The sequence below is a fragment of the Oncorhynchus mykiss genome, chromosome 8 (assembly GCF_013265735.2).
Source record: "Oncorhynchus mykiss isolate Arlee chromosome 8, USDA_OmykA_1.1, whole genome shotgun sequence".
Taxonomy (NCBI): domain Eukaryota; kingdom Metazoa; phylum Chordata; class Actinopteri; order Salmoniformes; family Salmonidae; genus Oncorhynchus; species Oncorhynchus mykiss.
The window spans coordinates 81,936,196-81,961,313 of record NC_048572.1 but is presented as its reverse complement, the minus strand read 5'-3'; the positions used below and the strand labels follow the sequence as shown (position 1 = coordinate 81,961,313).

Genomic DNA, 25,118 nt, shown 5'->3' with positions numbered 1-25,118 from the left:
CCTCTACCCCACTCCGCTACCTTACTCCTCTTCCCCACTCCACTACCCTACTCCTACCCTACCCTACCCTACTCCTACCCCACTACCCTACTCCTACCCTACTACAATAATTAATAATGGTCATAATTAATTATAATTATGACATTAATTTTAATATATCTGTAATCAAAAACCAACTTTTTCTATGTAGATATTGGTACCCTACTCCTCTACCCTACTCCTCTACCTTACTCCTCTACCCCACTCCTCTACCTTACTCCTCTACTCCACTCCTCTACCTTACTCCTCTACCCTACTCCTCTATCCCACTCCGCTACCTTACTCCTCTACCATACTCCGCTTCCCCGCTATTCCGCTACCCCACTCCTCTACCCCGCTCTGCTACCTTACTCCTCTACCCCACTCCACTACCTTACTCCTCTACCCCACTCTGCTACCTTACTCCTCTACCCCACTCCCCTACCTTACTCCTCTACCCCACTCTGCTACCTTACTTCTCTACCTTACTCCTCTACATTACTCCTCTACCCCACTCCACTACCTTACTCCTCTACCCCACTCTGCTACCTTACTCCTCTACCCCACTCCGCTACCCTACTCCTCTACCCCACTCCGCTACCCTACTCCTCTACCCTACTCCTCTACCCCACTCCGCTACCTTACTCCTCTACCCTACTCCTCTACCTTACTCCTCTACCTTACTCCACTACCCCACTCCTCTACCCCACTCCGCTACATTACTCCGCTACCTTACTCTTCTACCTTACTCCTCTACCCCACTCTGCTACCTTACTTCTCTACCTTACTCCTCTACCTTACTCCTCTACCCCACTCCACTACCTTACTCCTCTACCCCACTCTGCTACCTTACTCCTCTACCCCACTCCGCTACCCTACTCCTCTACCCCACTCCGCTACCCTACTCCTCTACCCTACTCCTCTACCCCACTCCGCTACCTTACTCCTCTACCCTACTCCTCTACCCCACTCCACTACCTTACTCCTCTACCACACTCTGCTACCTTACTCCTCTACCCCACTCCGCTACCCTACTCCTCTACCCCACTCCGCTACCCTACTCCTCTACCCTACTCCTCTACCCCACTCCGCTACCTTACTCCTCTACCCTACTCCTCTACCCCACTCCACTACCTTACTCCTCTACCCCACTCCGCTACCCTACTCCTCTAGCCTACTCCTCTACCCCACTCCACTACCTTACTCCTCTACCCCACTCCGCTACCCTACTCCTCTACCCCACTCCGCTACCCTACTCCTCTACCCTACTCCTCTACCCCACTCCGCTACCTTACTCCTCTACCCTACTCCTCTACCCCACTCCGCTACCTTACTCCTCTTCCCCACTCCACTACCCTACTCCTCTACCTTACTCCTCTACCCCACTCCTCTACCCCACCCCGCTACCTTACCCCTCTACCCCACTCCACTACCTTACTCCTCTACCCCACTCTGCTACCTTACTCCTCTACCTTACTCCTCTACCCCACTCCGCTACCTTACTCCTCTACCCCTCTCTGCTACCTTACTCCTCTACCCCACTCCACTACCTTACTCCTCTACCCCACTAAGATACCTTACTCCTCTACCCCACTCCGCTACCTTACTCCTCTACCCCACTCCGCTACCTTACTCCTCTACCTTACTCCTCTACCTTACTCCTCTACCCCACTCCACTACCCTACTCCTCTACCCAACTCCACTACCTTACTCTTCTACCTTACTCCTCTACCCCACTCTGCTACCCCACTCTGCTACCTTACTCCTCTACCTTACTCCTCTACCCCACTCCTCTACCCCACTCCGCTACCTTACTCCTCTACCCCACTCCACTACCTTACACCTCTACCCCACTCCGCTACCCTACTCCTCTACCCCACTCCACTACCTTACTCTTCTACCTTACTCCTCTACCCCACTCTGCTACCCCACTCTGCTACCTTACTCCTCTACCCCACTCCACTACCTTACTCCTCTACCCCACTCCGCTACCCTACTCCTCTACCCCACTCCGCTACCCTACTCCTCTACCCTACTCCTCTACCCCACTCCACTACCTTACTCCTCTACCCTACTCCTCTACCCCACTCCACTACCTTACTCCTCTATTCCACTCCGCTAACCTACTCCTCTACCCCACTCCGCTACCCTACTCCTCTACCCTACTCCTCTACCCCACTCCACTACCTTACTCCTCTTGCCCACTCCTCTACCCCACTCCTCTACCCCACTCCACAACCCTACTCCTCTACCCTACTCCTCTACCCCACTCCACTACCTTTCTCCTCTACCCCACTAAGATACCTTACTCCTCTACCCCACTCCGCTACCTTACTCCTCTACCCCACTCCACTACCTTACTCCTCTACCCCACTCTGCTACCTTACTCCTCTACCTTACTCCTCTACCCCACTCCGCTACCTTACTCCTCTACCCCTCTCTGCTACCTTACTCCTCTACCCCACTCCACTACCTTACTCCTCTACCCCACTAAGATACCTTACTCCTCTATCCCACTCCGCTACCTTACTCCTCTACCCCACTCCGCTACCTTACTCCTCTACCTTACTCCTCTACCCCACTCCACTACCCTACTCCTCTACCCCACTCCACTACCTTACTCTTCTACCTTACTCCTCTACCCCACTCTGCTACCTTACTCCTCTACCTTACTCCTCTACCCCACCCCGCTACCTTACCCCTCTACCCCACTCCACTACCTTACTCCTCTACCCCACTCTGCTACCTTACTCCTCTACCTTACTCCTCTACCCCACTCCGCTACCTTACTCCTCTACCCCTCTCTGCTACCTTACTCCTCTACCCCACTCCACTACCATACTCCTCTACCCCACTAAGATACCTTACTCCTCTACCCCACTCCGCTACCTTACTCCTCTACCCCACTCCGCTACCTTACTCCTCTACCTTACTCCTCTACCTTACTCCTCTACCCCACTCCACTACCCTACTCCTCTACCCAACTCCACTACCTTACTCTTCTACCTTACTCCTCTACCCCACTCTGCTACCCCACTCTGCTACCTTACTCCTCTACCTTACTCCTCTACCCCACTCCTCTACCCCACTCCGCTACCTTACTCCTCTACCCCACTCCACTACCTTACACCTCTACCCCACTCCGCTACCCTACTCCTCTACCCCACTCCACTACCTTACTCTTCTACCTTACTCCTCTACCCCACTCTGCTACCCCACTCTGCTACCTTACTCCTCTACCCCACTCCACTACCTTACTCCTCTACCCCACTCCGCTACCCTACTCCTCTACCCCACTCCGCTACCCTACTCCTCTACCCTACTCCTCTACCCCACTCCACTACCTTACTCCTCTACCCTACTCCTCTACCCCACTCCACTACCTTACTCCTCTATTCCACTCCGCTAACCTACTCCTCTACCCCACTCCGCTACCCTACTCCTCTACCCTACTCCTCTACCCCACTCCACTACCTTACTCCTCTTCCCCACTCCTCTACCCCACTCCTCTACCCCACTCCACAACCCTACTCCTCTACCCTACTCCTCTACCCCACTCCACTACCTTTCTCCTCTACCCCACTAAGATACCTTACTCCTCTACCCCACTCCGCTACCTTACTCCTCTACCCCACTCCACTACCTTACTCCTCTACCCCACTCTGCTACCTTACTCCTCTACCTTACTCCTCTACCCCACTCCGCTACCTTACTCCTCTACCCCTCTCTGCTACCTTACTCCTCTACCCCACTCCACTACCTTACTCCTCTACCCCACTAAGATACCTTACTCCTCTATCCCACTCCGCTACCTTACTCCTCTACCCCACTCCGCTACCTTACTCCTCTACCTTACTCCTCTACCCCACTCCACTACCCTACTCCTCTACCCCACTCCACTACCTTACTCTTCTACCTTACTCCTCTACCCCACTCTGCTACCTTACTCCTCTACCTTACTCCTCTACCCCACTCCTCTACCCCACTCCGCTACCTTACTCCTCTACCCCACTCTGCTACCTTACTCCTCTACCTTACTCCTCTACCCCACTCCACTACCTTACTCCACTACCTTACTCCTCTACCCCACTCCGCTACCTTACTCCTCTACCTTACTCCTCTACCCCACTCCACTACCTTACTCCACTACCTTACTCCTCTACCCCACTCCACTACCTTACTCCTCTACCCCACTAAGATACCTTACTCCTCTACCCCACTCCGCTACCATACTCCTCTACCCCACTCCACTACCTTACTCCTCTACCTTACTCCTCTACCCTACTCCTCTACCCCACTCCGCTACCTTACTCCTCTACCCCACTCCACTACCTTACTCCTCTACCCCACTCCGCTACCCTACTCCTCTACCCCACTCCACTACCTTACTCTTCTACCTTACTCCTCTACCCCACTCTGCTACCCCACTCTGCTACCTTACTCCTTTACCCCACTCCACTACCTTACTCCTCTACCCCACTCCGCTACCCTACTCCTCTACCCCACTCCGCTACCCTACTCCTCTACCCTACTCCTCTACCCCACTCTGCTACCTTACTCCTCTACCCTACTCCTCTACCCCACTCCACTACCTTACTCCTCTATCCCACTCCGCTACCCTACTCCTCTACCCCACTCCGCTACCCTACTCCTCTACCCTACTCCTCTACCCCACTCCGCTACCTTACTCCTCTACCCTACTCCTCTACCCCACTCCACTACCTTACTCCTCTATCCCACTCCGCTACCCTACTCCTCTATCCCACTCCGCTACCCTACTCCTCTACCCCACTCCACTACCCTACTCCTCTACCCTACTCCTCTACCCCACTCCTCTACCCCACTCCACTACCTTACTCCTCTACCCCACTAAGATACCTTACTCCTCTACCCCACTCCGCTACCTTACCCCTCTACCCCACTCCACTACCTTACTCCTCTACCCCACTCTGCTACCTTACTCCTCTACCTTACTCCTCTACCCCACTCCGCTACCTTACTCCTCTACCCCTCTCTGCTACCTTACTCCTCTACCCCACTCCACTACCTTACTCCTCTACCCCACTAAGATACCTTACTCCTCTATCCCACTCCGCTACCTTACTCCTCTACCCCACTCCGCTACCTTACTCCTCTACCTTACTCCTCTACCCCACTCCACTACCCTACTCCTCTACCCCACTCCACTTCCTTACTCTTCTACCTTACTCCTCTACCCCACTCCTCTACCCCACTCCGCTACCTTACTCCTCTACCCCACTCTGCTACCTTACTCCTCTACCTTACTCCTCTACCCCACTCCACTACCTTACTCCTCTACCCCACTCCGCTACCTTACTCCTCTACCTTACTCCTCTACCCTACTCCGCTTCCCCGCTATTCCGCTACCCCACTCCGCTACCCCACTCTGCTACCTTACTCCTCTACCCCACTCCACTACCTTACTCCTCTACCCCACTAAGATACCTTACTCCTCTACCCCACTCCGCTACCTTACTCCTCTACCCCACTCCGCTACCTTACTCCTCTACCTTACTCCTCTACCCCACTCCACTACCTTACTCATCTACCTTACTCCACTACCCCACTTCTCTACCCCACTCCGCTACCCTACTCCTCTACCCCACTCCACTACCTTACTCTTCTACCTTACTCCTCTACCCCACTCTGCTACCCCACTCTGCTACCTTACTCCTTTACCCCACTCCACTACCTTACTCCTCTACCCCACTCCGCTACCCTACTCCTCTACCCCACTCCGCTACCCTACTCCTCTACCCTACTCCTCTACCCCACTCCGCTACCTTACTCCTCTACCCTACTCCTCTACCCCACTCCACTACCTTACTCCTCTATCCCACTCCGCTACCCTACTCCTCTACCCCACTCCGCTACCCTACTCCTCTACCCTACTCCTCTACCCCACTCCGCTACCTTACTCCTCTACCCTACTCCTCTACCCCACTCCACTACCTTACTCCTCTATCCCACTCCGCTACCCTACTCCTCTATCCCACTCCGCTACCCTACTCCTCTACCCCACTCCACTACCCTACTCCTCTACCCTACTCCTCTACCCCACTCCTCTACCCCACTCCACTACCTTACTCCTCTACCCCACTAAGATACCTTACTCCTCTACCCCACTCCGCTACCTTACTCCTCTACCCCACTCCTCTACCCTACCCCGAGAGACTGAAAAACAGCTTCTATCTCAAGGCCATCAGACTGTTAAACAGCCACCACTAACACTGAGTGGCTGCTGCCAACACACTGACACTGACTCAACTCCAGCCACTTTAATAATGGGAATTGATGGGAAATGGGAAATGATGTAAATATATCACTAGCCACTTTAAACAATGCTACCTTATATAAATGTATAAATGTTACTTACCCTACATTATTCATCTCATATGCATACGTATATACTGTACTCTATATCATCGACGGTATCCTTATGTAATACATGTATCACTAGCCACTTTATACTATACTATGCCACTTTGTTTACATACTCATCTCATTTGTACATACTGTACCCGATACCATCTACTGTATCTTGCCTATGCTGCTCTGTACCATCACTCATTCATATATCCTTATGTACATATTCTTTATCCCCTTACACTGTGTACAAGACAGTAGTTTTGGAATTGTTAGTTAGATTACTTGTTATTACTGCATTGTCGGAACTAGAAGCACAAGCATTTCGCTACACTCGCATTAACATCTGCTAACCATGTGTATGTGACAAATAAAATTTGATTTGATTTGATTTGATTTGATTTACCCCACTACCTTACCCCTCTACCCCACTCCACTACCTTACTCCTCTACCCCACTCTGCTACCTTACTCCTCTACCTTACTCCTCTACCCCACTCCGCTACCTTACTCCTCTACCCCTCTCTGCTACCTTACTCCTCTACCCCACTCCACTACCTTACTCCTCTACCCCACTAAGATACCTTACTCCTCTATCCCACTCCGCTACCTTACTCCTCTACCCCACTCCGCTACCTTACTCCTCTACCTTACTCCTCTACCCCACTCCACTACCCTACTCCTCTACCCCACTCCACTTCCTTACTCTTCTACCTTACTCCTCTACCCCACTCTGCTACCTTACTCCTCTACCTTACTCCTCTACCCCACTCCTCTACCCCACTCCGCTACCTTACTCCTCTACCCCACTCTGCTACCTTACTCCTCTACCTTACTCCTCTACCCCACTCCACTACCTTACTCCTCTACCCCACTCCGCTACCTTACTCCTCTACCCTACTCCGCTTCCCCGCTATTCCGCTACCCCACTCCGCTACCCCACTCTGCTACCTTACTCCTCTACCCCACTCCACTACCTTACTCCTCTACCCCACTCTGCTACCTTACTCCTCTACCCCACTCCACTACCTTACTCCTCTACCCCACTAAGATACCTTACTCCTCTACCCCACTCCGCTACCTTACTCCTCTACCCCACTCCGCTACCTTACTCCTCTACCTTACTCCTCTACCCCACTAAGATACCTTACTCCTCTACCCCACTCCGCTACCTTACTCCTCTACCCCACTCCGCTACCTTACTCCTCTACCTTACTCCTCTACCCCACTCCACTACCTTACTCATCTACCTTGCTCCACTACCCCACTTCTCTACCCCACTCCGCTACCTTACTCCTCTACCTTACTCCTCTACCCTACACCGACTCCCCGCTATTCCGCTACCCCACTCCGCTACCCCACTCTGCTACCTTACTCCTCTACCCCACTCCGCTACCCCACTCTGCTACCTTACTCCTCTACCCCACTCTGCTTCCTTACTATTCTACCTTACTCCTCTACCCCACTCCGCTACCTTACTCCTCTACCACACTCCACTACCTTACTCCTCTACCCCACTCCACTACCTTACTCCTCTACCCCACTCCAATACCTTACTCCTCTACCCCACTCCGCTACCCCACTCTGCTACCTTACTCCGCTACCTTACTCCTCTACCCCACTCTGCTACCTTACTCCTCTACCCCACTCCGCTACCTTACTCCTCTACCTTACTCCTCTACCCCACTCCGCTACCTTACTCCTCTACCACACTCCACTACCATACTCCTCTACCCCACTCCACTACCTTACTCCTCTACCCCACTCCAATACCTTACTCCTCTACCCCACTCCGCTACCCCACTCTGCTACCTTACTCCGCTACCTTACTCCTCTACCCCACTCCGCTACCTTACTCCGCTACCTTACTCCGCTACCTTACTCCTCTACCCCACTCCACTACCTTACTCCTCTACCCCACTCTGCTACCTTACTCTTCTACCTTACTCCTCTACCCCACTCCACTACCTTACTCCTCTACCCCACTCCACTACCTCACTCCTCTACCCACTACCTTACTCTTCTACCTTACTCCTCTACCCCACTCCACTACCTTACTCCTCTACCCCACTCCACTACCTCACTCCTCTACCCACTACCTTACTCTTCTACCTTACTCCTCTACCCTACTCCACTACCTCACTCCTCTACCCACTACCTTACTCTTCTACCTTACTCCTCTACCCCACTCCACTACCTTACTCCTCTACCCCACTCCGCTACCTTACTCCTCTACCCCACTCCGCTACCCTGATTACCGGGATCTCCCATACTTCAAATGTATGCATGAATGTTTGTAAAGGTGCCCACATACTAGGTTCTGTTTGCTCCTAGCAGAACTTGGCTAGCTCAAGCAAATGTCTGTGGCTCACATACTCCCTTAAAATACATTTGCTTGAAAAAAAAGAAAAGGGTTAATATGACTGTTTTCCCTCTTGGTAACAACATAGCCAGCATATAAACTCAGGAAAAAAGACACGTCCTCTCACTGTCAACTGCGTATATTTTCAACAAACTTAACATGTGTAAATATTTGTATGAACATATAACAAGATTTAACAACTGAGACATAAACTGAACAAGTTCCACAGACATCTGACAAACAGAAATGGAATAATGTGTCTCTGAACAAAGGGGGGGTCAAAATCAAAAGTAACAGTCAGTATCTGGTGTGGCCACCTGCTGAATTAAGTATTAAGTCAGGATGAGCTTTAATCGGTGACATCACTCGCTCTGAGACCTTGAAATAGTTGTTCCTTTTGCTCTGCAAGGGCCGCGGCTTTTTAGGAGCGATGGGTAACGATGCTTTGTGGGAGGCAGTTGTTGATGTGTGCAGAGGGGTCCCTGGTTCGAGCCCAGGTAGGGCGACGGAAGCTAAACTGTTACATTGGTGCCGTGACCCGAATCACTGTTTGCTGCGGAAAAGGAGGAGGTCAAAAGGGTGGTGAGTGTAACCGATGTGGAATGGCTAGCTAGTTAGCGGGCTGCACGCTAATAGCATTTCAATTGGTGACGTCACTCGCTCTGAGACCTTGAAGTAGTTGTTCCCCTTGCTCTGCAAGGGCCACGGTTTTTGTGGAGCGATGGGTAACAATGCTTCGAGGCTGGCTGTTATAAATGTGTGCAGAGGGCCCCTGGTTTGAGCCCAGTTAGGGGTTAGGAGAGGGACAGAAGCTGAACGGTTACATGAGCACTGATGGAGGGATTGTGCGTTCCTGGTGTAACTCGGGAAGTTGTTGTTGCCATCCTGTACCTGTCCAGCAGGTGTGATGTTCGGATGTACCGATCCTGTGTATGTGTTGTTACACATGGTCTGCCACTGCGAGGACAATCAGCTGTCCGCCATGTCTCCCTGTAGCTCTGTCTTAGGCGTCTCACAGTACGAACAATGTTCATTAATTGTTTATGGTTCATTGAACAAGCATGGGAAATAGTGTTTGAACCCTTTACATTGAAGATCTGTGAAGTTATTTAGATTTTTACTAATTATCTTCGAAAGACAGGTGCCTGAAAAAGGGACGTTTCTTTCATAAAATAGTCCAAATCAATCTAAGATAAATCAGGGAAATGTGTAACTGTAACTAATGTCATTGAATGACAACAATCACTTCATTGAAGAATCCCGTCCTTTGTTACCACTCCTACTAAGAACAGTACTGTTGATCAATCACCGATGAACTACGAATTGTACGAACAGCCCCACCAAAAAAAGTGGAGAACACCATAATATATCATATCATATCATATATATCATAATATATCATATCATATCATATATATCATAATATAGCATATCATATCATATATATCATAATATAGCATATCATATCATATATATCATAATATATCATATCATATCATATATATCATAATATATCATATAATATCATATATATCATAATATATCATATCATATCATATATATCATAATATATCATATCATATCATATATATCATAATATATCATATAATATCATATATATCATAATATATCATATCATATCATATGTCATAATATATCATATCATATCATATATATCATAATATATCATATCATATCATATATATCATAATATATCATATCATATCATATATATCATAATATATCATATCATATCATATATATCATAATATATCATATCATATCATATATATCATAATATATCATATCATATCATATATATCATTATATATCATATCATATCATATATATCATTATATATCATATCATATCATATATATCATTATATATCATATCATATCATATATATCATTATATATCATATCATATCATATATATCATTATATATCATATCATATCATATATATCATTATATATCATATCATATCATATATATCATTATATATCATATCATATCATATATATCATTATATATCATATCATATCATATATATCATTATATATCATATCATATCATATATATCATTATATATCATATCATATATATCATTATATATCATATCATATCATATATATCATAATATATCATATCATATCATATGTCATAATATATCACAATTGCCTCAATCTGGACTGGTTATTTTGTGTGATGGAAAGAAGTGGCTCAAATGGCACTCTATTCCCTAATATGGTGCACTGGGCTCATAGTGCTCTGTTCAAAAGTAGTGCCTTATAAAGGGAAAAGGTGCCATTTGGTGGCCGGTGTAATTGGTGGACTGTCGATGTGCCATGAAAGACCTATCACAAAGCCTGCCCTGAACAGACAAACACCACCATAGACAAATATACATAGGCTGGAATTGTAGATGTAAACACATAATTGATATTTTATGTTGTCATTTATCAATATGGAGTCGTACATTAGTGAAGATTCCTTTTAGAGGAATCTTTGAATGGATTTCAAGTGTCAAAAAACGCCAGGTGAGCGTCATTGAATTGTTTTTCTCACAGACAACAAAGAGATAGAGGGGGGAGAGAGACAGAGCGAAGGGAAGATAGAGAGATTTAGAAACTACCTCAACATCCTTCTCATCACGTGTCATACTTGCTCTTTAGTCCTTTTTGTTGACATATACCCTCCAATGCTGATTGGTTTTGATGTCTGAATCTCTTTGAAAGAATTCCCTCAACAGGAGAGAAGAGACTGGGTAAGTTGATTCTCCCTCTCTCTCTCCTAAAAAGAAGTGGCTGATCTCTCCAACCTCTATCAAACACACACCACAAAAGAAAGGATGCATCCCAAATGGCACCCTATTCCCTATCTAGTGCACACTTTTCACCAGGGCCAACAAGGGGTGTCAAAAGAGTATAATTTGGGGACAAAACCAAAAGCCACTTTAAGGCTAGGGTCTGGGTCTAATACTCATTCATGCATCCATGTCATCCATATCAAGAGGTGTAATATTAGATTTGATTAGATTATATAAGATGACTTATTTGAATGGCTAGACATTTTTTTTAAGCCATCACATGCTCTGTCTGGATTTGGACACCTCCTGCCCTGAAGCTTATGTCGTTCTCTAGTCACCTAAATTACTAGTCAATCTATAATAGTGGGTTCCCAATGCCATTTTTAATTATTATCTCCCTCTCTTCAGCTTCAAACCTCTCTCCATGTCAGGGCCATGTCTCTCTGCCCCCTTTCCCTCTCAAAGTATCTCTAATTCAGCATGGCAGAATGGGGGAGATTGATGTGTGTCACTTGTAATTCCCCAACAGGCACCGTCAAATACGCAAACATCCTCACTTTTCACTCCCACATTGGCTCTCAACAACATATCCCTCAAATATATATTTTTTAACCTTTATTCAATTAGGCAAGTCAGTTAAGAGCAAATTCTTATTTACAATGACAGCCTAGGAACAGTGGGTTAATTGCGTTTTTGGGGAGCAGAACAACAGATTTTTACCTTGTCACCTCGGGGATTCAAACTAGTAACCTTACGGTTATTGGCCCAACGCTCTAACCACTAGGCTACCTGCCGCCCCGAAAGTCAGTTAAGAACAAATTCTTATTTGACAATGACAGCCTACGCCGGCCAAACCTGGACGACGCTGGGCCAATTGTACGCCACCCTATGGGACTCACAATCAAGGCCGGTTGTGAAACAGCCTGGAATCGATCCAGAGTGCCTCTAGCACTGAGATGCAGTACCTTAGACCGCTGCGCCACTCGGGAGTCCCGTTTGGAACGTGGCCAGTGGACATTTCTAGACTGTTGTTCTGAAAAACATTATGTATCATATCAAGGGTTTTCATAAATTGAATTGTTGTTAATGGAGTGCTTTACTAACGACTGCTTCCTGTCACAAAGATAATAGTTATGCAGGTGCACAGAAGAACTATAGGGCTCTGGTCAAATGTAGTGCATTATGTTAGGGAATAGGGTGCCATTTGGCATGCGACAGTGGCCATTTGACATTAGGGATTGAATTCACCATACTACTTCTGGTGATCATGAATTACTTCAATTTGAGATAGAAGCAAACACGGCAGTGACCAAAGCTGCAGGACATGTCTAGTTCTTCCTCTCTCTTTCTCTGCCAAGAATCGGCCTCTTTTCTGTGTCTAGTTCTTCCTCTCTCTTTCTCTGCCAAGAATCGGCCTCTTTTCTGTGTCTAGTTCTTCCTCTCTCTTTCTCTGTCAAGCCTATGTTCCCTTCCTCTTATGGTAGCAGAGCTGTAAAACGGTAAAAAAAAGAAGCCTACTCTGTCTTATAAGGAGGTTTGTCAACAGTGTATGTGATGGGTATGGCTATTGGTAATGGCGTCATAACTGAATGAAGCTGTATGAATGGCTGATGTAATAGATGTATTATACTGCTGTTGTCTCAGCACAGAACATGACTGGCGCCAGGACTCTCAGGTGCAGAGCCAGGTATGCCGTGTGCTCCAGCACACAGGAGTGAGATCTCCTCAGCAACCGGTGATGAGCAGCGCGCGTAGCTGCTCCACGTGAAAACCAACAGCACAGGCACGAGAGAACAATTGTCCATAATCAAACAGGTCCCCTTTCTTCCGCTAACGGAACCGATCCTCACGCACAACTATTAATCAAAGCCTTATTTGGAGCAGCTATCGCGTGCCATAACGTTTCGTTAGACACGAAATAGTGTTGGACAAAGTGGACAGAGATGATCAATCAATCCATGTGCCGCGGTAAAATCATAATAGCTATCAGTTTTTACATGTTTACCTTATATGTGATGGTAAAATAGGCTATTTGCCTACATTCCGCGTACCTTCTTTAGACAAGCGAGTGCACCTCCCCTCGGTTCTCTGTCTGAGAGCTGTGCTAAATAATCACGCCACTGGCACACGATCAGCACGATACTACCTACATGCAACTCAATATAACCCACTTTAAAATGTGTATAAATTATAATGGACCTACATTTACACAGTTTATTGACTGTGTCCAGCTCGCTAATAATCACCGAAATGAAAGAGATAGTCAGAACCATCGAAAATTCCAAAAACGATGGATAGAGGACATTTGCTTGCTCATTTTGACGGCAAGAAATATAACCAATTTTCAGTTCTGCACCCTGCAATGAGTGACACCCCTGCACTAGAGAGATACATAGTTGTCTTGGTTGTTGATATTGATCTGGTTGGTGACTGTTATGTTCTAGTCGAGCTGGAGTTTCCCTGTTTTCTCTTGTTCTGTTCATTCAGCCATTCCCTCATCAATGTTTCTCTCTCTCTGGCACAACATGCGCAGTGAGTAAATTATATTATGCGTGTAGGACTATCATATTTCTCCCGTGATAAAGGGCTATAGCCTAGTGTTATAAACTAGACGTTAGTTGTGTGAATGATTTCGGTTAATGCAATACAAAGGTCATATCAGACCAATAACCTACATGCAGCTGCTGTCTTGTCTCGGTTCTCTTTCTCTCTCTGAGCGCCTGATAGGGGCTGCACGAACAATCGTTTTAAGTGTGGAAATATGAACCAAATGTCACTAGGCTATATAGTCTGCATTTTAATTATCCGTTTCTGTCAACATGTTTTCCGGGAGACCACGAATAATGCCTCCGTTCCCATCAAAACCTTCAGCTCAATAATCCTATTCCGGTATTCATTCTGCACAAACTCGTGAAAAACTTAAAACCTACAGTCTAAAACGTGGAATGTGATACACACGTAGTATTCAGTGGACAGAGGTAGGATACGGAAAGACTGATGAGGTATTGATACATACAAACTTTTACTATTTTGCTCCCACTGCATATAACCAGAATGTATAAACATCCACGCAGATGACCATATCACCGGGTTTCAGTTTTCCTCACCTTTGTTAAAACTGATACCCAAAGTTATTATCCACAACAACATCAGCATGATTCAGCCGAGTGCATTCGAATTCCTCCCCTCGGCAAGGTCCGTTAGACTTCTGCTCTGTGGAGACACCATCAATTCCCCTAGAAATAGCCTAGTTTACGCGTCAATAACGGAGATAATTAGCAATCTTTTGGTTGATTGTCAATTGCAGCGGTTTGTTTCGTCTCCGGTCCGTGTCCCTCCTTGGCTTTTACTTGTTTTGTGCTTCAAATCTATCCCCACTTTTTTCTGACTTCCTTCCCTTCGTTCTCAGTCTCTTTTCTCTGGCTGCGTGCACAGCCGTACACTCATTAAAGAGTGAATTCCTCTCTCTTCTTCTCGCTGCCTCTCTCTACAGAATCACCACAGAACGTACCCAAAGCCTAGACTAGGCTTCTCCAAATCACATCTTTTTACTCCGCAAACGGATAAGTGTGCTCTATGATTGCAGGAGGCGACATGGGGAACTGCACCCTTGTGCACACCATCAGTTATTCTCTTACATGAAAGTCCTTTGTTGCGCCGTGCCTCTCTACCAGTTAATCATTGTCTGTTTGCCGTCAGTGATACCTGCCTCATAGACCTATGTGCTTTTCACCGCGTAATGTAGTGCTGCGTAGTAAAATATGACATGTAGACCTAACAGGGATGAGGTTATAACATTACTAAAAAGGAACTATAATCAGTACAGTTTACATTCTTAAAAACAGCTTACATTTTGGATTACTGCTTCTAATAGCAAGACGTGGGTTGCAAGTGTTTGCCTCAAACACATGGAAATGGCAGATTTAACATTTAAAAAAATCTGTGCTGAGCCACACTACTAAGAAGTCACCTTTCAGTGGCAATGGAAGCTTTTCCATCTGTACTAATTTATTTTGCTTTTCACAGAAACGTTTTTTTTCCAAAAATGCCAGACCTCCACATACTGAGAAGTGAATCCTCCCACATACTGAGAAGTGAATCCTCCCACATACTGAGAAGTGAATCCTCCCACATACTGAGAGCTGAATCCTCCCACATACTGAGAACTGAATCCTCCCACATACTGAGAACTGAATCCTCCCACATACTGAGAACTGAATCCTCCCACATACTGAGAACTGAATCCTCCCACATACTGAGAGCTGAAACCTCCCACATACTGAGAACTGAATCCTCCCACATTTCATCAGAAATGTTGTGTCACAGGAACATGTTTGATTATCCTGTTCAGTTCAGAGAGACAGAGGGAAAGAAAAAGGGAGAGAGAGACAAAGGGAGAGAGAGAGAGAGAGAGAGAGAGAGGGAAAGATAGAGACAAAGGGAGAGAGAGAAAGACAAAGGGGGAGAGAGAGAGGTGAAGGGAGAGAGAGAGATGAAGGGAGAGAGAGGGAGATGAAGGGAGAGAGAGAGAGAAAGACAAAGGGGGAGAGAGAGAGGTGAAGGGAGAGAGAGAGATTAAGGGAGAGAGAGGGAGATGAAGGGAGAGAGAGAGAGAAAGACAAAGGGAGAGAGAGAGACAAAGGGGGAGAGAGAGAGGTGAAGGGAGAGAGAGACAGATGAAGGGAGAGAAAGACAGGGGAAGATAGAGGGGGTAGAGGGAGAGAAACAAAGGCAGAGAAAGACAGGGAGGGAGAGAGACGGAGAGAGAGAGACAGAGGGAGAGAGAGATGGAGGGAGAGAGAGAGAGACAGAGGGAGAGATGGTGAGAGATGAAGGGAGGGAGAGAGAGAGATGAAGGAAGATAGAGAGGGAGAGATTGAGATAGAGATGGAGGGAGAGAGACGGAGGAAGACATAAAGGAAGATAGAGAGGGGTAGAGGGAGAGAAAGAGACAGAGGGAGAGAGAGAGACAGATGAAGGGAGAGAAAAACAGGAAGATAGAGGGGGTAGAGGGAGAGAAAAAAAGGGAGAGAAAGACAGAGGGAGGGAGAGAGACAGAGGGAGAGAGAGATGGAGGGAAAGAGAGAGAGACAGAGGGAGGGATGGAGAGAGAGAGACAGAGTGAGAAAAAGACAGGAAGATAGAGAGGGGTAGAGGGAGAGATAGAGATGGAAGGAGAGAGAGAGAGACAGGGAGAGAGAAGCTGCACTTCCTAACCTCCTGCCCAATGTATGACCATATTAGAGACACATATTTCCCTCAGATTACACAGATCCACAAAGAATTTGAAAACAAATCCAATTTCGATAAACTCCCATATCTACTGGGTGAAATTCCACAGTGTGCCATCACAGCAGCAAGATTTGTGACCTGTTGCCACGAGAAAAGGGCAACCAGTGAATAACAAACACCATTGTAAATACAACCCATATTTATGCTTATTTATTTTATCTTGTGTCCTTTAACCATTTGTACATTGTTAAAACACTGTATATATATAATATGACATTTGTAATGTCTTTATTGTTTTGAAACTTCTGTATGTGTAATGTTTACTGTTAATTTTTATTTTTTATTTCACTTTATATATTCACTTTATATATTATCTATCTCACTTGCTTTGGCAATGTTAACACATGTTTCCCATGCCAATAAAGCCCCTTGAATTGAATTGAATTGAATTGAGATAGAGACGGAGGGAAAGAGAGAGAGACAGAGGGAGAAAGAGAGATGGAGGGAGAAAGAGAGACAGAGGGAGAGAGAGAGATGGATGGAGAGACAGAAAGACAGGTGAAGGGAGAGAGAGACAGAGGAAGACATAGAGGAAGATAGAGAGGAGTAGAGACAGAAAGACAGGTGAAGGGAGAGAGAGGAAGACATAGAGGAAGATAGAGAGGAGTAGAGACAGAAAGACAGGTGAAGGGAGAGAGAGAGGAAGATAAAGAGGGATAGACACAGAGAGACAACGACGGAGGGAGAGAAAGACAGAGAGAGATAGAGAGGGGTAGAGGGAGAGATAGAGGTGGAGGGAGAGAGAGACTGAGGGAGAGAGAGACAGAGGAAGATAGAGAGGGGTAGAGGGAGAGATAGAGGTGGAGGGAGAGAGAGACTGAGGAGAGAGAGACAGAGGAAGATAGAGAGGGGTAGAGGGAGAGATAGAGGTGGAGGGAGAGAGAGACAGAGAAAGATAGAGAAGGGTATAGGGAGAGAGAGGTGGAGGGAGAGAGAGACAGAGGAAGATAGAGTGGGGTAGAGGGAGAGATAGGGGTGCAGGGAGAGAGATTGACTGAGGGAGAGAGAGACAGTAGAGGGAGAGACAGAGAGGGGTAGAGGGAGAGATAGGAGAGAGAGACAGAGAGGGGTAGAGGGAGAGATAGAGGTGGAGGGAGAGAGACAGAGAAATATAGAGAGGGGTAGAGGGAGAGATAGAGGTGGAGGGAGAGAGAGACAGAGGAAGATAGAGAGGGGTAGAGGGAGAGATAGAGGTGGAGGGAGAGAGAGACTGAGGGAGATGTAGAGGGAGAGAGAGAGACAGCAGGAGAGAGAGGTGGAGGGAAAGAGAGACAGAGGAAGATAGAGAGGGGTAGAAGGAGAGAAATACAGAGAGAAATAGAGGTGGTTTCAGTGAGCACCAATGAGCGTCCCTAGGTGGGAGCTTTAACGAACAATACTGCCCTCTGTTGGTTTATTTTCTACATCACATACATGCAATACACTGACTATACATGCAATACACAGACTCTACATGCAATACACTGACTCTACATGCAATACACTGACTCTACATGCAATACACTGACTCTACATGCAATACACTGACTCTACATGCAATACACAGACTCTACATGCAATACACTGACTATACATGCAATACACTGACTATACATGCAATACACTGACTATACATGCAATACACTGACTCTACATGCAATACACTGACTATACATGCAATACACTGACTATACATGCAATACACTGACTCTACATGCAATACACTGACTATACATGCAATACACTGACTATACATGCAATACACTGACTATACATGCAATACACTGACTCTACATGCAATACACTGACTATACATGCAATACACTGACTATACATGCAATACACTGACTCTACATGCAATACACTGACTATACATGCAATACACTGACTATACATGCAATACACTGACTCTACATGCAATACACTGACTATACATGCAATACACTGACTATACATGCAATACACTGACTATACATGCAATACACTGACTATACATGCAATACACTGACTCTACATGCAATACACTGACTATACATGCAATACACTGACTATACATGCAATACACTGACTATACATGCAATACACTGACTATACATGCAATACACTGGAATGAGTAGGAGGCAAACTCATCCATACAAGACATTGGCATGAGTAGGTAAAATCATACAATACATTGGCATGTGTAAGTACAGTAGGCCCATTCATGCAATACCTACCTAGATGTACATATCTACCTCAATTGCCTTGTACCCCTGCACATCGACTGGGTGCTGGTACCCCGTGTATATAGCCAAGTTATCATTATTCATCAAATCAAATCAAATGTTGTTGGTCACATACACATGGTTAGCAGATGTTAATGCGAGTGTAGCGAAATGCTTGTGCTTCCAGTTCTGACAGTGCAGTAATATCTAACAAGTAATCTATCAATTTCACAACAACTACCTTATACACACAAGTGTAAAGGAATGAATAAGAATATGTACAAATAAATATATGGATGAGCGATGGCCGAACAGCATAGGCAAGATGCAGTAGATGGTATAGAGTTCAGGATATACAGTGCCTTGCGAAAGTATTTGGCCCCCTTGAACTTTGCGACCTTTTGCCACATTTCAGGCTTCAAACATAAAGATATAAAACTGTATTTTTTGTGAAGAATCAACAACAAGTGGGACACAATCATGAAGTGGAACAACATTTATTGGATATTTCAAACTTTTTTAACAAATCAAAAACTGAAAAATTGGGCGTGCAAAATTATTCAGCCCCCTTAAGTTAATACTTTGTAGCGCCACCTTTTGCTGCGATTACAGCTGTAAGTCGCTTGGGGTATGTCTCTATCAGTTTTGCACATCGAGAGACTGAATTTTTTTCCCATTCCTCCTTGCAAAACAGCTCAAGCTCAGTGAGGTTGGATGGAGAGCATTTGTGAACAGCAGTTTTCAGTTCTTTCCACAGATTCTCGATTGGATTCAGGTCTGGACTTTGACTTGGCCATTCTAACACCTGGATATGTTTATTTTTGAACCATTCCATTGTAGATTTTGCTTTATGTTTTGGATCATTGTCTTGTTGGAAGACAAATCTCCATCCCAGTCTCAGGTCTTTTGCAGACTCCATCAGGTTTTCTTCCAGAATGGTCCTGTATTTGGCTCCATCCATCTTCCCATCAATTTTAACCATCTTCCCTGTCCCTGCTGAAGAAAAGCAGGCCCAAACCATGATGCTGCCACCACCATGTTTGACAGTGGGGATGGTGTGTTGAGCTGTGTTGCTTTTACGCCAAACATAACGTTTTGCATTGTTGCCAAAAAGTTCAATTTTGGTTTCATCTGACCAGAGCACCTTCTTCCACATGTTTGGTGTGTCTCCCAGGTGGCTTGTGGCAAACTTTAAACGACACTTTTTATGGATATCTTTAAGAAATGGCTTTCTTCTTGCCACTCTTCCATAAAGGCCAGATTTGTGCAATATACGACTGATTGTTGTCCTATGGACAGAGTCTCCCACCTCAGCTGTAGATCTCTGCAGTTCATCCAGAGTGATCATGGGCCTCTTGGCTGCATCTCTGATCAGTCTTCTCCTTGTATGAGCTGAAAGTTTAGAGGGACGGCCAGGTCTTGGTAGATTTGCAGTGGTCTGATACTCCTTCCATTTCAATATTATCGCTTGCACAATGCTCCTTGGGATGTTTAAAGCTTGGGAAATCTTTTTGTATCCAAATCCGGCTTTAAACTTCTTCACAACAGTATCTCGGACCTGCCTGGTGTGTTCCTTGTTCTTCATGATGCTCTCTGCGCTTTTAACGGACCTCTGAGACTATCACTGTGCAGGTGCATTTATACGGAGACTTGATTACACACAGGTGGATTGTATTTATCATCATTAGTCATTTAGGTCAACATTGGATCATTCAGAGATCCTCACTGAACTTCTGGAGAGAGTTTGCTGCACTGAAAGTAAAGGGGGCTGAATAATTTTGCACGCCCAATTTTTCAGTTTGTGATTTGTTAAAAAAGTTTGAAATATCCAATTAATGTCGTTCCACTTCATGATTGTGTCCCACTTGTTGTTGATTCTTCACAAAAAAAATACAGTTTTATATCTTTATGTTTGAAGCCTGAAATGTGGCAAAAGGTCGCAAAGTTCAAGAGGGCCGAATACTTTCGCAAGGCACTGTACATATGAGATGAGTAATGTAGGGTATGTAAACATTATATGAAGTGTCATTGTTTAAAGTGGCTAGTGATACATTTATTACATCCATTTTTTAATTATTAAAGTGTTTAGAGATTGAGTCAGTGTGTTGGCAGCAGCCACTCAATGTTAGTGGTGGCTGTTTAACAGTCTGATGGCCTTGAGATAGAAGCTGTTTTTGAGTCTCTCGGTCCCTGCTTTGATGCACCTGTACTGACCTCGCCGTCTGGATGATAGAGGGGTGAACAGGCAGTGGCTCGGGTGGTTGTTGTCCTTGATGATCTTTTTGGCCTTCCTGTGACATCGGGTGCTGTAGGTGTCCTGGAGGTCAGGTAGTTTGCCCCCAGTGATGCGTTGTGCAGACCGCACCACCTTCTGGAGAACCCTGCAGTTGCTGGCCGTGCAGTTGCCGTACCAGGTGGTGATACAGCCCGACAGGATGCTCTCAATTGTGCATCTGTAAAAGTTTGAGAGTGTTTTTGGTGACAAGCCAAATTTCTTCAACCTCTCTGTGTAGGTGGACCATTTCAGTTTGTCCATGATGTGTACGCAGAGGAACTCAAAACTTCCCACCTTCTCCACTACTATCCCGTCGAGGTGGATAGGGGGCTGCTCCCTCTGCTGATTCCTGAAGTCCACGATCATCTCCTTTGTTTTGTTGACGTTGAGTGTGAGGTTATTTTCCTGACCCCGCACTCCGAGTGCCTCACCTCCTCCCTGTAGGCCGTCTCGTCGTTGTTGGTAATCAAGTCTACCACTGTAGTGTCGTCTGCAAACTTCATGATTGAGTTGGAGGCGTGCATGGCCACGCAGTCATGGGTGAACAGGGAGTACAGGAAAGGGCTGAGCATGCACCCTTGTGGGACCCCAGTGTTGAAGATCAGCATAGTGGAGATGTTGTTTCTTACCCTCACCACATGGGGGTGGCCCGTCAGAAAGTCCTGGACCCAGTTGCACAGGGTGGGGTCTCGAGCTTAATGACAAGTTTGGAAGGTACTATGGTGTTAAATGCTGAGCTGTGATCGATGAACAGCATTCTTACATAGGTATTCCTCTTGTCCAGATGGGATAGGGCAGTGTGCAGTGTGGTTGAGATTGCATCATCTGTGGACCTATTGGGGGCGGTAAGCAAATTGGAGTTGGTCTAAGGCGTCAGGTAGGGTGGAGGTGATATGATCCTTGACTAGTCTCTCAAAGCACTTCATGATGACGGAAGTGAGTGGGAAAGTCCCATAAGTAAGCATTTCACTGTTAAAGACAATTTTTGCTTGATCTGAAAATGTGATCGGGGACTTCGTATGGAGGGTGTGATGAAATTACGGAGGCTAAATCAAGCATTACTGTGTGCCTCTCAAATTTTGTAACAATGTGGAGTGCTCAGTATAGCTCCGCATTGACATGATTGGTTGACGGTTGGTGGGGGGGCAGGTCCTGTATAAACACAAACTCATTTCTTTGACAACTTCACAACAGGTCTGCTCTGCTCTTCCTTCACAACAGTCTGCTCTTCCTTCACAACAGTCTGCTCTTCCTTCACAACAGTCTGCTCTTCCTTCACAGCAGTCTGCTCTTCCTTTACAGCAGGTCTGCTCTGCCCTTCCTTCACAACAGTCTGCTCTTCCTTCACAGCAGTCTGCTCTTCCTTCACAAGAGGTCTGCTCTGCCCTTCCTTCACAACAGTCTGCTCTGCTCTTCCTTCACAACAGTCTGCCCTTCCTTCACAACAGGTCTGCTCTGCTCTTCCTTCACAACAGTCTGCTCTTCCTTTACAACAGTCTGCTCTTCCTTCACAACAGTCTGCTCTTCCTTCACAACAGTCTGCTCTTCCTTCACAGCAGTCTGCTCTGCTCTTCCTTCACAACAGGTCTGCTCTGCTCTTCCTTCACAACGGGTCTGCTCTGCTCTTCCTTCACAACAGTCTGCTCTTCCTTCACAACAGTCTGCTCCTCCTTCACAACAGTCTGCTCTTCCTTCACAACAGTCTGCTCATCCTTCACAACAGTCTGCTCTTCCTTCGCAACAGTTTGCTCTTCCTTCACAACAGTCTGCCCTTCCTTCACAACAGTTTGCTCTTCTTTCACAACAGTCTGCTCTTCCGTCACAACAGTTTGCTCTTCCTTCACAACAGTCTGCTCTTCCTTCACAACAGTTTGCTCTTCCTTCACAACAGTCTGCCCTTCCTTCACAACAGTTTGCTCTTCCTTCACAACAGTCTGCTCTTCCTTCACAACAGTCTGCTCTTCCTTCATAACAGTTTGCACTTCCTTCACAACAGTCTGCTCTTCCTTCACAACAGTCGGCTCTTCCTTCACAACAGTTTGCTCTTCCTTCACAACAGTCTGCTCTTCCTTCACAACAGTCTGCTCTGCACTTCCTTCACAACAGTCTGCTCTGCTCTTCCTCCACAACAGTCTGCTCTGCCCTTCCTTCTTAACAGTCTGCTCTGCTCTTCCTTCACAACAGTCTGCTCTGCCCTTCCTTCACAACAGTCTGCTCCTCCTTCACAACAGTTTGCTCTTCCTTCACAACAGTCTGCCCTTCCTTCACAACAGTTTGCTCTTCCTTCACAACAGTCTGCTTTTCCTTCACAACAGTCTGCTCTTCCTTCACAACAGTCTGCTCTTCCTTCACAACAGTTTGCTCTTCCTTCACAACAGTCTGCCCTTCCTTCACAACAGTCTGCTCTACCTTCACAACAGTCTGCTCTTCCTTCACAACAGTCTGCTCTTCCTTCACAACAGTTTGCTCTCCTTCACAACAGTCTGCTCTTCCTTCACAACAGTCTGCTCTTCCTTCACAACAGTTTGCTCTTCCTTCACAACAGTCTGCTCTTCCTTCACAACAGTTTGCTCTTCCTTCACAACAGTCTGCTCTTCCTTCACAACAGTCTGCCCTTCCTTCACAACAGTCTGCTCTTCCTTCACAACAGTCTGCTCTGCAGTTCCTTCACAACAGTGTGTTCTGCCCTTCCTTCACAACAGGTCTGCTCTGCTCTTCCTTCACAACAGTCTGCTCTGCTCTTCCTTCACAACAGTCTGCTCTTCTTCACAACAGTCTGCTCTACTCTTCCTACACAACAGTCTGCTCTGCCCTTCCTTCACAACAGTCTGCTCTTCCTTCACAACAGTCTGCTCTACTCTTCCTTCACAACAGGTCGGCTATGCTCTTCCTTCACAACAGGTCTGCTCTGCCCTTTCTTTACAACAGGTCTGCTCTGCTCTTCCTTCACAACAGTCTGCTCTGCCCTTCCTTCACAACAGTCTGCTCTTCCTTCACAACAGTCTGCTCTTCCTTCACAACAGGTCTGCTCTGCTCTTCCTTCACAACAGTCTGCTCTTCCTTCACAACAGGTCTGCTCTTCCTTCACAACAGGTCTGCTCTGCCCTTCCTTCACAACAGTCTGCTCTTCCTTCACAACAGTCTGCTCTGCTCTTCCTTCACAACAGTCTGCTCTGCCCTTCCTTCACAACAGTCTGCTCTTCCTTCACAACAGTCTGCTCTTCCTTCACAACAGTTTGCTCTTCCTTCACAACAGTCTGCTCTTCCTTCACAACAGTTTGCTCTTCCTTCACAAAAGGTCTGCTCTGCTCTTCCTTCACAACAGTCTGCTCTTCCTTCACAACAGTTTGCTCTTCCTTCACAACAGTCTGCCCTTCCTTCACAACAGTTTGCTCTTCCTTCACAACAGTCTGCTCTTCCTTCACAACAGTCTGCTCTGCAGTTCCTTCACAACAGTGTGTTCTACCCTTCCTTCACAACAGGTCTGCTCTGCTCTTCCTTCACAACAGTCTGCTCTGCCCTTCCTTCACAACAGTCTGCTTTTCTTCACAACAGTCTGCTCTACTCTTCCTTCACAACAGTCTGCTCTGCCCTTCCTTCACAACAGTCTGCTCTTCCTTCACAACAGTCTGCTCTACTCTTCCTTCACAACAGGTCGGCTATGCTCTTCCTTCACAACAGGTCTGCTCTGCCCTTCCTTCACAACAGTCTGCTCTTCCTTCACAACAGTCTGCTCTTCCTTCACAACAGGTCTGCTCTGCTCTTCCTTCACAACAGTCTGCTCTTCCTTCA

The 25,118-nt window shown here is 46.3% G+C and overlaps 1 protein-coding gene across 2 annotated transcripts in view; it reads right to left on the bottom strand.

Annotated features, from left to right (window-relative positions):
- Positions 1–15,122, bottom strand: part of kirrel1b (kirre like nephrin family adhesion molecule 1b) — an 88,329-nt gene extending 73,207 nt beyond the window's left edge. For both annotated transcript variants that reach the window (XM_036986492.1, XM_036986493.1), the window contains exon 1: positions 14,684–15,122. In XM_036986492.1, coding sequence (XP_036842387.1) covers positions 14,684–14,732 — 49 coding nt within the window. In that variant the 5' untranslated portion in view covers positions 14,733–15,122. The remainder of the gene's footprint in view (positions 1–14,683) is intronic.
- Between the last annotated feature and the right edge of the window lie 9,996 nt (positions 15,123–25,118).